We start from the raw sequence: 14,366 nt of genomic DNA on the forward strand, positions 1-14,366 counted from the left end.
TGGGCATGAAACCCAGGAATTAAGCTGGTATCGATAAACCCTCACGGATTTTGGTGCAGGCCCAAATCGCGGCTCCAAGAGTATTACTTTAGCGTTGATAAGGATTTCAAAGTATCCAAGCATTTATCAAGTGGCCACTTGACTTCTTTAGGAGTTTCCTATTCATTTGACATACATCCACAACGTCCACGACGTTCATTCCTTTTCGCATTTTCGTTTCCCGCCCACTTCGTCTGTTTGTCCTGTTCACATGGCGGCTCGATTCGGTCCACGCGGATTAGTTAGGGCTCGTGCTGGATGGGGAGCAAAGCCTTCGATCACGAGCCTTCCCGCATGCCTGTCGTCGTGAATGGAAAGGTTAGGGTCTCGAATTGTGGCGCTCAGGGCAAGCAGCCTGGTTGATGAGGATGCTTCCGTCCCAACAGCACCACACATGCGCACAGGTTATCTTTGTCATACCCGGCTTGCTTCCATAATTTTTAGTACTTACCGTCCTTTTTCGTTCCGAAGCAACCACATGAATTTGTGCGGGGACAGCGACAAAGAGCTCATGGATCCTTTTGCAAGACATGCTCGAGGAGGCTCTCCGAAGGGCCCCGCTAATGACGATGGCTTTCACCGCCGAAGTGTGTGGGAGCTTTCAATGGACGGGAATTCGCTGAAACTGCAGAAGATGTTCATGTCGACGATCATCAGCGTCTCTTTCATGTAGTCCCGTGGATCGTTGCAGCTGGTATAAGCTATTGAACTCAGTGCCATGAAGCAGGAAAGCAGCATCAGATCGACAACCAGGCAGGGAGGCAGACATTCAGAAGAAGGGAATCCGTGGATAGTATAATTCCCACTCTAGGAACATCCGATGCCGGAAATAACTTCGGGTTAACTCGACGTTTGTTGGCAGATAAAAAGAACGGCACAAAAGCGAACAGTTATTTGTCCGAAGTGAACTGGACCATAACTACAAACGCCAAAAGTGAAATTTAATTTCCTGTCACCAAGCACTTGAAGGGAAAGTTACTTTTATTTGACCTTTTCCAGGTGCTATTCTGGAATTACTAATAGTTGATCAACAGGTGATCACGCATCCAGTCAACCGCATTAAGTCACCGTCCCGTTATTGGTGGCGTTGTCATGGCTTTCCAATTTGAATCCCCCATCCGGCCTCGGTTGGGACGTCAACAGATCAAACAGCTCCAACGAAACAAGGGAATGGAAGTTGATGGAAATGGCATGGCTGCTTGTGGGTCTTCGTCCACCAGTGTTGGAGCGTTGCATCGCCCTCCCTCCAAAACGAACCACCGATGCTCGAAATTCCACGAAGATGCTCCCCGCAATCCTTACGCCATCATTCATCGAGTCTAGCTTGAACAGAGGAGCAAGGAGCGCTCCAGATTGGGAAATTCAGCAGCGGAACAAGAAAATGGCGAAAGAAGAGAGAAAAGTCCTGTCGAGGCAAGAGATCCGCCAGCAGAGTGGCAAACCCGGGCGAGGCTGGCCATCACGTATCTCTTCACTGGTAGACTAGATCTTCAACCGTGCCACAGGGATGCTGCTCAGCTGCCACTCTATTCTCGTTCCGACGATGGATCCTGTTCACGCGGTGCATCATTGATCCTAGTTTTGCGGAGTCCATCTGCCCTTCTTCCCCCCATCTGCGCCACACTCCCATCTGTCTCTCTCCTTTGCAGTGAGACCAGTCACTCCGCTCTCTTCAATTACTGGCCGTCAACGGTTGGAGCTCCAGCCGTGGCTCACTTCCCACCGAGAGGTCTGTTGGGTACCCGGTCTCTCACTTGTTTCTTGCTTGCACCTGTGTTGATAAGTAGGATGAGTGTACCTTCAGAACGCAAATTGCTTGAATTCGTTTGGTAGCGATTTGCATTTCGAAGTGAAGGTTGACGATCTGTTCGACGAGTTTGCGAGAGGAGCTTTGTGTTCGGGAGACTCGAATCTAATGCGACTCTAATGTAGCGTTGATGGTATGGAATGCTGGTGGTGTACAGGTGGATCAGTGCGGGATGCGGAAATGATTTTGCTGGCGAAAGCCTTGTTGTGGACCGATTACGTGGAAAACAGATTGGCGGAATTGGTGCGCGAGCGAAGTTATTCGGACCGCACGATCCGACTTTCGCGGATCTAGATTTTGGAACTGAGGGTTGTGTTGAGGAGTAAGATTAGGAAGTGACGACAAGGAGAAGGAGGAGGAAGAAGTTTGATGGCGTCGCCGAGGTCTGCTGCGACCGGTGGGCTTGGATTCCGCGGCGTCGGTAAGCAGGGTAATGCGGGGCGTGCTCCCAATGGGAGCAGCACAAACATTCCGGTAGGGATGCACCATGGTCGGAGAACTTCGAGTGGGAGATTCATGAATTTGTCCCGTGACGAGAGTGAACTAGGCGCCGTCACAGACAGTGAAATGGGATCCGATTTCCTTTACACGGTGCAGATCCCAGCCACGCCGGACCACCAGCTGATGACTGCGAATCCGTCCAGCCGCTCAGTCGATTCGGCTATTTCTGGGAAGGCAGAGCAGCAGTTCGTATCGAGCACCATTTTCACTGGAGGATTCAAGAGTGTCACTCGAGGTCACGTGATGGAGAAGATGATGGAAAGTGAAGGCAGCCATCCGCAGCTCGGAGGTGCCCGTGGTCCCATCTGCGCCATGGAGGGGTGCGACGGAAAATCCATGCGCGATGAGCGCGGCGACGAATTGTTCCCTTGTGAATGCAACTTCAGGATATGCCGAGATTGCTACGTTGACGCCCTGAACGGCAAAGGGCTTTGTCCCGGTTGTAAGGAGGAGTACAAGATTCCTGACGAACCTCCCACCCACACCGATGTTCGCCGCGATGACTTGCGGGCATTGCCTCCTCCCAACCATGACGATGTCACTTCCGGCAGAATGGACCGTCGACTGTCGCTCACGAAGCAGAAGCCTGGGCTGCTGATGGGTAACAATACTACGGATTTTGACCACGCTCGGTGGCTCTATCAGACCAAAGGAACCTACGGTTATGGTAATGCCGTGTGGCCCAAAGATGATGGCTACGGCGGCAACGACGGCGGGGGCGGGAAGGGCAACCCCACCAACAATGTGGGTGTGGTACCTGAATTCAATGACAAATCCCGTCGTCCTTTGTCGCGCAAAGTTCACATCTCAGCTGGGATTCTCTCACCTTACAGGTAATTGATTGTCTAATTTAACATGATCCTCTTCGATCGTCGGATCTGTTCGAACTCAAACGTGAACGCGACAGGACACCAGTACCTTGACGAGACTATCGTAATAAGTTACAAGAATTCTAAATTTTGTTGTCAGACCTAAAGCCTAGCATCTAGTCGTCGTGCCATTGACATGACACTGGCGGGTTATGTCCACCGTGTATATTTGGACACATACGGTACATGCATTTCGACTTTCTGCTGTCAGTTTTAAACATTGATCGAATTGAGTTGATTGCCTTGCAGGTTGCTAGTCGCCATTCGTATGGTAGTCCTTGGCATGTTTTTGGCATGGCGTGTTAGGCATCAGAACCAAGACGCCGTGTGGCTATGGGGAATGTCTGTTGTTTGCGAGATTTGGTTTGCTTTCTCCTGGATTTTGGATCAGCTGCCCAAGCTCTGCCCCATCAATCGCATGACGGATTTGAGTGTTTTGAAGGACAAGTTCGAGACACCTCGGCCGGAGAATCCTACTGGTCGGTCTGATTTGCCTGGTGTGGATGTATTCGTCTCAACAGCAGACCCCGAGAAGGAGCCTCCACTTACCACGGGTAACACTATTCTGTCGATACTTGCGTCTGAGTATCCTCTGGAGAAGCTTGCAATCTATCTTTCAGACGATGGAGGTGCGCTTCTATCGTTTGAGGCTTTAGCAGAGGCTGCTAGTTTTGCACGGATCTGGATTCCGTTTTGCCGGAAGCACAAAATTGAGCCCCGCAATCCCGAGACCTACTTTCTCTTGAAAGGAGATCCTACCAAGGGAAAGACCAGGCCTGATTTCGTGAAGGATAGGCGTCGTGTCAAGAGAGAGTACGATGAATTCAAAGTGCGTGTTAATGGACTTCCTGAAGCGATCCGACGTCGCTCAGATGCTTACAACTCGCATGAAGAAATTCGTGCAAAGCGATCACAGATTGAAACGGGAGCCGATCCTTCGGAACCTCTCAATGTGCCCAAGGCCACTTGGATGGCTGACGGCACTCACTGGCCTGGGACGTGGACACAGTCTGGGAAGGAGCATGGACGTGGAGACCACGCCGGTATCATTCAGGTCGACACTGCTGCCTCAAACTCTCGCAACAAAATGCATCTTTAACATTGGGTTGCTTGAAAGTTGTCATAGTCGATTTCTGACGGAAATCGTTTTGGGTATTTTGCAGGTAATGCTTGCCCCTCCTACCCACGAGCCTCTGATGGGTAGCGCAGACGAGGAGAATCTGATTGACACTACCGATGTTGACATTCGACTACCAATGCTTGTTTATGTGTCTCGTGAAAAGCGGCCCGGATATGACCATAACAAAAAAGCTGGAGCTATGAATGCCCTTGTGCGAACAAGTGCCGTCATGTCCAACGGACCCTTCATCCTCAATCTGGATTGTGATCATTACATTTTCAACTCCCTCGCTATCCGAGAAGCTATGTGCTTCTTCATGGACAAGGGCGGAGACCGTCTTGCGTACGTCCAGTTTCCTCAACGATTCGAGGGTGTGGATCCCAACGATCGATACGCCAACCACAACACTGTCTTCTTCGACGTGAACATGAGGGCTCTAGATGGACTCCAAGGTCCTGTCTATGTGGGAACTGGATGTGTTTTCAGAAGAATTGCGCTCTACGGTTTTGATCCTCCCAGGTCTCGCGAACACGGAGGATGCTTCGATTTCTTCTGTTGTTGCTGCGCTGGGAGCAAGAACAAGAATCAGATTATGCACACGAAGCGAGTAAACGAGGTGACAGGCCTGACTGAACACACTAGTGATGAGGACGACGATCTTGAGGCGTCAATGCTTCCCAAGAGATACGGTGCCTCTGTTGTGTTTGCCTCCTCGATTGCAGTTGCTGAGTTCCAAGGACGGCCGCTAGCCGATAAGGGTGTCCTAAATAGTCGCCCAGTCGGTGCGCTTACAGTTCCAAGGGAGCCTCTGGATGCCAGTACCGTCGCTGAGGCTATTAATGTAATCTCGTGCTTCTATGAGGATAAAACAGAGTGGGGTGGTCGTGTGGGATGGATTTACGGCTCCGTCACAGAAGATGTGGTCACTGGTTTCCGTATGCACAACCGTGGCTGGCGCTCAATCTATTGTGTCACCAAACGTGATGCCTTCAGGGGTACTGCTCCAATCAATCTGACGGATCGTTTGCATCAAGTAAGCAAAATTCACGCTACTGTTATCACCCGGGATCCTTCGCTGGAGATGTTACTCTCTGCAAACTGAAATTTCTAGTGCACTTGTGACTTCGAGGTTTCTAATCGTGATTTTCTTATTCTCGATTGCTACTTGTAGGTGCTACGGTGGGCTACGGGATCCGTGGAAATTTTTTTCTCTCGGAATAATGCGTTCTTTGCCTCTCCTCGGATGAAATTTCTTCAGCGAATCGCTTACCTCAACGTCGGCATTTACCCCTTCACCTCAATCTTCCTTTTGGTCTATTGCTTCCTTCCTGCACTTTCCCTCTTCACTGGTCAGTTCATCGTCCAAACCCTCAATCTTTCCTTCTTAGTCTACCTTCTCATCATCACCGTTACCCTCTGCATGCTCGCCATTCTCGAAGTGAAATGGTCGGGTATTACGCTCGAGGAGTGGTGGCGTAATGAGCAGTTCTGGGTCATTGGAGGTACCAGTGCCCACGTCGCTGCGGTTATTCAGGGTCTGCTCAAGGTCATGGCCGGAGTCGAGATTTCCTTCACTCTAACATCGAAGTCGGCTGGAGAGGACGAAGATGACATCTACGCAGATCTTTACGTAGTGAAGTGGACATCTCTCATGATTCCTCCCATCACTATCGGTCTCACCAACATCATCGCCATTGCTGTAGGCGTCTCCCGAACCATCTACAGCGAGATCCCCGAGTGGAGCAAGCTCATTGGAGGCGTGTTTTTCTCTCTGTGGGTGTTGTTCCATCTCTACCCCTTCGCCAAGGGTCTCATGGGCAAGGGGGGCAAGACGCCCACCATTATTTACGTCTGGGCCGGTTTGTTATCCGTCATCATATCCCTACTCTGGCTCTACATCAGTCCCTCTGCGAACAGGACAGCACAAGCTGGTGACGGCGGTGGCTTTCAGTTCCCCTGAACACTCCAAATTGGTGTTCATGTTACGCCAGCACATTCCCGATGTGCCGATCAATTTTTTGCCATGGCTTGGAGTGCTGGTGTCCGTCCTGTTGCAGAGCAAACGTCAACCACTATTCTCATTGGCAGCTGATGTGGCAGAGTGCCTTAAAGCTGTTGTTGCAGCTCTTTTCTTTCTGGAGGGATAGTAAGCACGTATATGTATAAGTGAGGAAGAAAGAGCCAGAAGAGATAAAGACGCTCTATATTCGCTCCACGTCGGTGTACAATAGCGAATCAACCATTCTTTTGATTTATGTAGAGTGAGAGAGAGTTGGAATCTGGTAATCTTTGAGGATATCTTCTTGCGCAGATAATGTAAGTTACACTGCTGCCTTTGGTGGTCTCCCTTTCAGATTGAGGCGAGCTCTAGGTCTGCGAGTTATGCGATCGTTGCGATGACATGAGAGGGAGAATGTGAGGGTTTAGCCGTCCCTCCTTTGCCGAATAAGATGTAGGCAAATTCCAAGTGAAAAAATTTCCTAGTTATCATAAACCCGACTCTCGTGTGGGCAGGGCCTTCTTGCATTGATTTGTTAGTCCGCTCATCACCACAATATTGCTCCGAGGAACCGGCGTTCTATAGCGGCATCTGCAGTGTCAAAGAAATCTTAGTCTCGTCAGACTGATGACATTGCGGATGGAAATCTTTGTAGCCTATATAATAAAATCCTAAAACAATCAGTTCTCAATGTCGTTCCAAGATTACTCTGTACACGATTGCGATAGACCTACTCGCTTTTTGTGATTACTCCTAGTTTTGTCGGCTTGAACACTCGGGACTTAGACTAAGCGTCCCGTTCATCTGACGGATGAATCGCGAACACTAAATTCAGTCTGCGGTGCTTTCCGTGAGCCGTGCTAGCCCGAGTTGCTCCCCCGCGGGCTGCCCCTCGAATATAAGGACCTAATATTTCTGATGTCAGCATCTTCCTCCACGGTGCCGTGCAGGTTCGCTCCTCTCCACTCTATCCCGTTCCGAAGTGGTTCTTTTCTTTTCTTTTCTTTTCTTTTATGTTTTTTTTTTTTTGGGGGGGGGGGTCTCCCCTTAGAGACCCTGTCGTTATGCCCTCCCGCGGCGTCAGGGTTTATTTTTTTCTACTTGGCTCGGTACAAAAATATGATCTGGTCGGCATGGGATCGTTGGTGCTGTGTGGGGCGTAGCTGAGTGGGCGATTGGAATGCTATGATGTTTCGAATTTCTTGGGTGTCAACGCACATAATTGGCGCGTGGTTTTGTAGTCCAATCGCCCAATTGTCCCCTCACGCTCCCTTGGTCGCTGCTCCTCGTGTTACTCTTGTGTTGCCAAATGCACACTGTCTAGAATGTTGTCAGTTGCTGGAAGTATCAGATCTGTCACCTTGACTCCCGCACTGCTCTGACTCCGCACTCCCATTTTGCAAGTGCGTTGTACATCGCAGACCTTCCCTCCGCTGCTGATCCCGCACTCGCCCAATTTTGATTTAATTCACATCTCACAGCACATTCACGACAACATTCACCAACTTCACGACAACATCTCAGCTCGTTGCGAAGCAACCATGAGTTGTCGGTCTTGCCACTGGTACGTTCTAAGGAGACTGATATGTTCATATTCGTTACATGAGTTATATTCACGATTCATGGGATTTAATGCTTCGGCACGAATCAAGCAAAGTACCCACCAGGAATGCCACCGAATGTGTTGTGCAGACATGACTGTTTTACTTTCTTAAGTCATTAAATTGATATAAATAGCATTCATAACCTAATGTAAATAATTTGTGTGTAACAGGTTTATAATGTGGTGTAGAAGAAATATATACCATTTTTTAAATAAAAGAAAATGGTGTCTTTCTTTGATTATTAGAACAAGATTTTCATGTGTTTTCATTTTCAACAGTACAAAAATCATAGAATAACAAATCTGTTTCTCATATTACATTGGAGAAGATTGCATGAAATGTTAAAATCATGTTTTAGGAAATGGGTATTTTTGTGAGAGCATCAAGAATACTGTAACATGCCAAAGTTGTAAATAGTAGGTAATTATTATTATTATTATTATTATATGTATCTTAAAAAAAATTACTACAAATTGAAAAAAAATTTAAAAAAATTTCTCTGTAGTCCAATTGTGATAATTTTTCATTTCTGTTTTTATTACTATTTCATATAAACTTATAATCATATTTTTTCTTGTGTTTTATGTTTCTTGATGGTTTTGATGACATTGCTATTTTATTTTTCAACAAAAAATAAACTTATACTTATAATATTATTTATTTTATTTTTATACATTTGTAATATGATTTAATATTTCTTCTACTTTTTAATAATATATTTTTAATATTTCCAAGACCAACCATATGTAAGGATAGAAATATATCATTGATTTAAAATCCTTCTTCTTGTCTTGTTGGTTATAAAGTATTTGTTTTTATTCAAGGCTCTAGGTGGAATTCAAGTGTGTCTTTGATTGTAGCAATTGTGACAACTTACATACTCTAAGAGCATGTAAAACATTTCTTAACATAACAAGTGATGGATGATGAACTGGATGTGTTTACCCAATTCTTATTGAGATCATTCCAAATATTACAGTACCTCAATTAAGTTCAATCTTAGTTCAAATTAAACATTTTAATATTTTAAAAAATAATTTAGAAAAATCTTATGTGGTACTTCAGAACAATGTTTATACAATAATATTTGATTTTTATGTAAGTATCAATGATTGTATAGTTTAGTAGATTACTAAAAATATTTTAATTGTCTATGGTCTTAAAGGAGGGAGTAATTTTCTTAATTTTTTTATTTGTCAATTAGTTTTATACCATCAATATTACTAAGGTAACTTTATTTTTATAATGATCATACTAGAGAGATTTAATGAATTGCATATGGTGCAATAGATGTTAAATTAATTTAAAACTCAAATAATGTAGATCCACAAAAAATTATATGATTAAAAAATTGGACATTTGCTTGATTGTAAAGTGATTTTAGTTTTAAATAAGTATTTTAAAGATTGATTTAAAAAATGGTTAAATAATTAAGAGAACTGTAGATAGTGGTTTAGAAATATTTTTAAATTTTTAGATAAATTAGGAATTGTAAAAATTAAATGAAAAATATTCAATAGTAAATATAGTAAAGATTGAATGAATATGAATTTTTAGAAGGTATACAAATTACACATTGTTATTATTATTATTATTTTTTTTATTAAGATTTGTGATAGTAAGTTGGATATTTTATTGTTTATTGATATTTACGTTCTATAATGAACCAATATGATAATTACTTATAAAAATTACATCCCCCACTCAATTATACCTTAAAACGGCTCTACTAACGCACCTATGCCGACCAAATCATACTTCATACAAAATAATACAAAATAAATGGTACTGAAACAACACGGAGTCAAGGGGAGCATCAGGACAAAGTGGAGAGGAGCGAAGCTGCAAGGAGAGAGGCTGACACTGGAAAATTAAGATTATAAAAACTTCAAGGGCAGCCCGTCGGAGGGCAGGGCAGGGCAGTGCATCTCGGGCAGGAATGATAAAGGAGGTTCATCCATGATGGATGGATGCGTGGATACATGGATGGGTGAACTTGGGACTATGAGCCTAGGTCCCTGGTTATTCAATCGAGTTAAACCCTAGCTTCGCCATCGCGCTATGACGCTCACATAACGCATTCGTTGCGCATTTCTTTCGAATGAAAACCTTGGTAGACATGGATGGGTGGGAGCAGGAGCGGCGAGCAGCCAAGCGTGTGTTTGAGTATTTGGAACACGACATCAAGCAACAAGATGAAAAACGGAGGTAGCGCTACTCCTTCGGTCGATTGCCAACAATCCTTCTGATTTTGTTTGAAAAGAAATGAACGGGAAGGTGGAATCATGCAGATGGCGTTTACGTTCACAAGAACGCACTAGGTGTTTCTTAATTGGCTTAAAAGATGTTGTTCTTGTTGAGCTTACGGTTTACAATTGTTGTTGCGTCGTAATCCAGGTGGATTTTGAGAAATTGGCCAGAACCCAGGGGTCGTGGTGATAAACAGTTTCGTACAAGCTCGATGGAGTAGGTCTAACCCACCACTCACGTTGAGTTTGCTTTCTAATTTGATTCATGGTTCTTTGGGCTGAATGAATTGTAATTGATGCTAAGAGTTGTGTCACCTGCTTCGTTGAATTTTGTGAACACCTATGTTATATTCAATGATTTGAAAGATGGTCAATGTTGCAGATGTGTACCTGAGTTGCTTCTACGTGAAAAGGAAGAATTGGTGAGCTACTATCTGGATTCCTCTTGTTCATCGATTATTCATTCTACCTGCGCTTAATTTTCTATTTATTTAATGTGTTTTTCGGGTCCTTAATACCGTACTTCTTCGTTGAATTTGGAGGTTGAGACGAGGTTATTCCCATCTAAGTAAGAGTAATTGGAAGTATCGTTGTAGTAGCGCATCCTAACAAAGGGCACGTACTGACGAAATTGCTGTTTTTCTATAGTCCTTGAGGAGTCTCAATGCTTTTGTTGGAAGGAGTCTTAGCATTTTATTAAAAAACAAGATGTTGCGGAAGAGGACTGTGAAAAAGAAACGCAGAATCGGAGATGCTCTCATGAGGCTGGATTCGAGCTCTATGAAAGTCCAACAGGACCTTTTGAGAATCACAGATGGTGCCGATGTTATTCCTAGCAATCCTCTGCGTATCGAAGAGGGTCTTTTGACAATTACACATGGTGGAAACCAGGCTAATGCCACAGTTGCGAGGAAAGAAAAGGAAGTATTTCACTCTAATCAGAAGCCGCGATCATCACAACTTTCCCTCCATCTGGAAAAGATGGATGACATGGAGGTTTTGACGTCTCTGCCTTGTGTCTTGGACACATTGAACCTTCATGCCTTGCAATCCATTCTGTCTATAATCACTGGTGTCACAACTAGAAACTTCAACAGGATTTGGTTGGAGGATCAGATAGTACAGACTGTAAATGACCTTATGAATGAGTGCGAGGACGAACTACCGGACGTCGTAATGCAAGCTATAGAAGTTATGCGAGACGAGATTTCAGCGCGCAGACGTATGTCATCTGGCATTTTGTTCGAATTGCCTCCATCTCCAATCCTAGCTATTCAATCAGCCCTTGATCAGGTGGAAAGTTTACCTCTTCGCACTTTACATGCCATGTATGATTTAATCAATGAGAGGCCAGTAGAAAAGGTTAGGTTAGCACAGTCACTCACTGGAGGAAATAGGGAACGACTTGCGAGATCTCTTAGAGCTACAACTGAATACTTGACAGATAATCTTGAGGAAGGTGACCCCTTGCCAGAACCTTTGAAGAAAGCCTTGCATGCAATGAGTTTATCAGCAAAGGAGCTGGATGGCAATGATGGAAACTTACTGTCAATAGTTGGCCCTCCCCCACCTGATGTTGAAGCTGTTCACAACAGGCTACTTTTAGCCCTCTCGCAGTTGAAGAAGCTTGGTTTTCACAGTTTGATATCACTTTCTAGTGTTGTGCATGAGGGCCCTGCTCAATCATTTTGTAAGTTGCATCCAGCATATTTACGCTCACATTTTCGACGGATCTTATTGGACTTCCTCCTTAGATGTGATGTTCCCGAAGTTCCAGCACTCATCCAGAAGATTATCGATGTCATAGCTGCTGAGGACGGCCAACCGACGATACCACCGGAAAAGTCTAAGAAATATCTAAAGAAACCCAAAAAGCCTGATAGGATATCAAAGAGGTCAATGTGGCAACAAGGGGAAAGAAATAGTGACGAGGTGGAGGCAGTGCTGCAAATTAGCAGTCACTTGGTGCAGATAGTTAGAGAAAAGGAGGAAGCTGAGGAACAAACTGCGAGTATGCTCATGAAAATTGAAAAAGATTCGGAGGCGCCTGGTGTACAGAACACAGATTCAAGAGATGAAGATGAGAGTCATCGTCTAGACGATGTAGCTGTTCGTACAGCAGCTGATGAAGCTGGATCATTGTGCTATTCTATTCTGGGACGGGGTTTAGAAGAACTTCTACCCCCTGAAGCAGCACCATTGCCGTACTATGTACAGAAGTACTTGCAAGGTGGTTCTTCTCCAATTGTGAGACAAGGTGCTCCCACTGTCTCCACAGTTTTTTCTTCCCTTAAACTCAAATCATTTGGTAGCGTTTTTGGTTGGTTTGTGCACTGGGCTTAGTGGCTGTGGATGTCTTCTTTTTGTTGCTGCTGAAGCAGTTGGAGAGAACGATGAGGAGAAAAGTGCTATTGATGAGGTGGATCTACTTATGAAGATTGCAGAGTCTCTGCCAGGCGTGTCAACCAGGTATGAGTTTTGGAGAGTGTTGTTTTTGCACTCCTTGATAAGGTTATGCATTCTCGAGTGCAACTGAACCTTCGTGCCTTGATATCTTCATGCAGGGAGACCTTAGGGGAACTTTGCATTTCTTTCTGAAAGCTTAACCAATAATTACATCACGGAATCCTGCAAACGGAAGTCCTTCAGCAGCAGATTGTCGAATGTATAGGCATGCTTATTTACTCTTATCATTAGTGTACGAAGTGTTCTGACGCGGTGTCAAAATTAAATCCGAAACCGAAAATGTGCAGGGCTCTGCAAAACATGAGAACTCGCTTGGCCTTGGTTTGAGCATGACATTGAGGATACTGGCTTCACGATCGGTTGTCATGCTTTGGCACATTGTGTTCTACGAAAGTGAGTGTAATTCTATTTGAGGTATTCCTCATTCCCGCCTAAATCTTCGGGAGTTACTGTTTTGCTTTGCTAAACTCGATGAAGCTCACGCGTCATTCAATGTCACTCGAATATTCATACGTCTTACCATTTTGTGTGTTCCCGTTTTTGCAGTCTGAAGAGAAGTTGCACGTCCTTGTAGGGATATTTTAAATGAGAATTAGCACAAATACGGTGATCTGATCTAGTAACTACGTTGCCAACGTTGTGTGCTGCATGGATGGGCTTTCTTATCTTCAGGTTTCTCATCTGCATCAAGTAGACTGATCAATCTGTTTGACAAGATATTTTTATCAGTAATAGTCTGACGCAGTTGTTCTAACGCACATTTGATTTAGTCTAGTACTATTTGCATTTTCACATTTCGTTAGATAACCGTAATTGGTCTTCCTTTATGTGGTATGAAATGCTGTTCTGTTTGCAAGAGCTTACTTGGCACTGGGTACCACTTTGGGTCATAAAATATGGTCTAAATTGCATCCCATACGAAAATGCGATGGTTTACTTACTACATGCGACGAAGTCACCATCTCACTGCTGAAGCATTGTGAACCTAGCGGTGGGACGCGCTGTTTTCTCCAGCACGTGTTTGAACTTGACTCACCATTCAACTTTTGTGTTTTGCAGGACGCACTGAACCTAAGTTCCGAAGGATATTGTCTGTAGCTTGCTTAGTTAGGCAGAACTGACTTGAGTATTTGTACTACATAATTATCAGCTAAGCAGTAGAGGCTGATGGAAGCTCACTCGATGAGTAAATAAGCACTTGTGAATTGCTACCGTATATGTACTTTTTGTAGCATCACAGGAAACTCAACATTTATGAATGACTTCATTTTACTACGTTCTACTGCGACAATTCTCATTTTCTCAGTTGAATATGCTGGCCCTTCTGCTTAAAAGCACCTAAGAGTTCACACGCTTCGAGAAAAGCTGTCCGCATGCAGTTGAATTTACATTTTGCCTTGCATGATTAGAGATAAGTGTCAAGGCGTGATTTAGAAAATATATTTATAGAAATAAGCTGTGTCATATTGACTCTTAATTATTCCCTCATCCTAACGATAAGGACCCTGGCAATTGCTCAAGGAGTAGAACCTTTGAGCAAGTTTGTCACGGTGCTCCGAGAGGTTAGTCAGCGATTCCGAATCATTGCCAGATTGTGGGCTTTCAATCATTGCCAGCTGTCAGTTTGTGGGCTTTCAATCAACCGATCTGTATCAAATACCAAAGGACCTTCTTACACCCATGGCCCCTTTGGACCGGATACAAGATGATAA

At 44.5% G+C, this 14,366-nt stretch overlaps 2 protein-coding genes across 10 annotated transcripts; both read left to right on the forward strand.

Moving 5' to 3' along the window:
- Positions 1-2,003: 2,003 nt before the first annotated feature.
- Positions 2,004-7,026, forward strand: LOC112283650 (cellulose synthase-like protein D3). Its single transcript, XM_024522678.3, has 4 exons — positions 2,004-3,180; positions 3,466-4,270; positions 4,380-5,369; positions 5,508-7,026. The coding sequence occupies exons 1-4, from the start codon at positions 2,216-2,218 to the stop codon at positions 6,294-6,296; spliced, it is 3,549 nt and encodes a 1,182-aa protein (XP_024378446.1). The 5' UTR covers positions 2,004-2,215; the 3' UTR covers positions 6,297-7,026.
- A 2,931-nt stretch (positions 7,027-9,957) lies between these two features.
- LOC112288922 (uncharacterized) lies at positions 9,958-13,929 on the forward strand. 9 transcript variants are annotated; one of them, XM_024533677.3, is made up of 8 exons: positions 9,958-10,147; positions 10,337-10,405; positions 10,571-10,610; positions 10,837-12,445; positions 12,567-12,657; positions 12,942-13,068; positions 13,201-13,326; positions 13,714-13,929. In XM_024533677.3, exons 1-6 carry the CDS (start codon positions 10,041-10,043, stop codon positions 12,979-12,981), a joined length of 1,956 nt encoding a protein of 651 aa, XP_024389445.1. In that variant the 5' UTR covers positions 9,958-10,040; the 3' UTR covers positions 12,982-13,068; positions 13,201-13,326; positions 13,714-13,929. The 9 variants fall into 9 exon arrangements, with proteins under 9 accessions (XP_024389445.1, XP_024389453.1, XP_024389480.1 ...); XM_024533685.3 differs by having other exon boundaries at positions 12,942-13,047; XM_024533712.3 differs by having other exon boundaries at positions 12,570-12,657.
- Positions 13,930-14,366: the final 437 nt, after the last annotated feature.

This window comes from Physcomitrium patens, chromosome 1, assembly GCF_059467195.1.
Source record: "Physcomitrium patens ecotype Gransden chromosome 1, ASM5946719v1, whole genome shotgun sequence".
NCBI lineage: Eukaryota > Viridiplantae > Streptophyta > Bryopsida > Funariales > Funariaceae > Physcomitrium > Physcomitrium patens.

Excerpts from the sequence above, each read along its gene's own strand:
- LOC112283650 (XM_024522678.3), top strand. The coding sequence starts at position 2,216 with ATGGCGTCGCCGAGGTCTGCTGCGACCGGTGGGCTTGGATTCCGCGGC. Across the intron at positions 4,271-4,379 it reads ACCACGCCGGTATCATTCAG|GTAATGCTTGCCCCTCCTAC; the intron begins GTCGACACTGCT and ends GGTATTTTGCAG. Across the intron at positions 5,370-5,507 it reads TGACGGATCGTTTGCATCAA|GTGCTACGGTGGGCTACGGG; the intron begins GTAAGCAAAATT and ends TGCTACTTGTAG.
- LOC112288922 (XM_024533677.3), top strand. The coding sequence starts at position 10,041 with ATGAAAACCTTGGTAGACATGGATGGGTGGGAGCAGGAGCGGCGAGCA. Across the intron at positions 10,148-10,336 it reads CAACAAGATGAAAAACGGAG|GTGGATTTTGAGAAATTGGC; the intron begins GTAGCGCTACTC and ends GTCGTAATCCAG. Across the intron at positions 10,611-10,836 it reads TACGTGAAAAGGAAGAATTG|TCCTTGAGGAGTCTCAATGC; the intron begins GTGAGCTACTAT and ends GTTTTTCTATAG.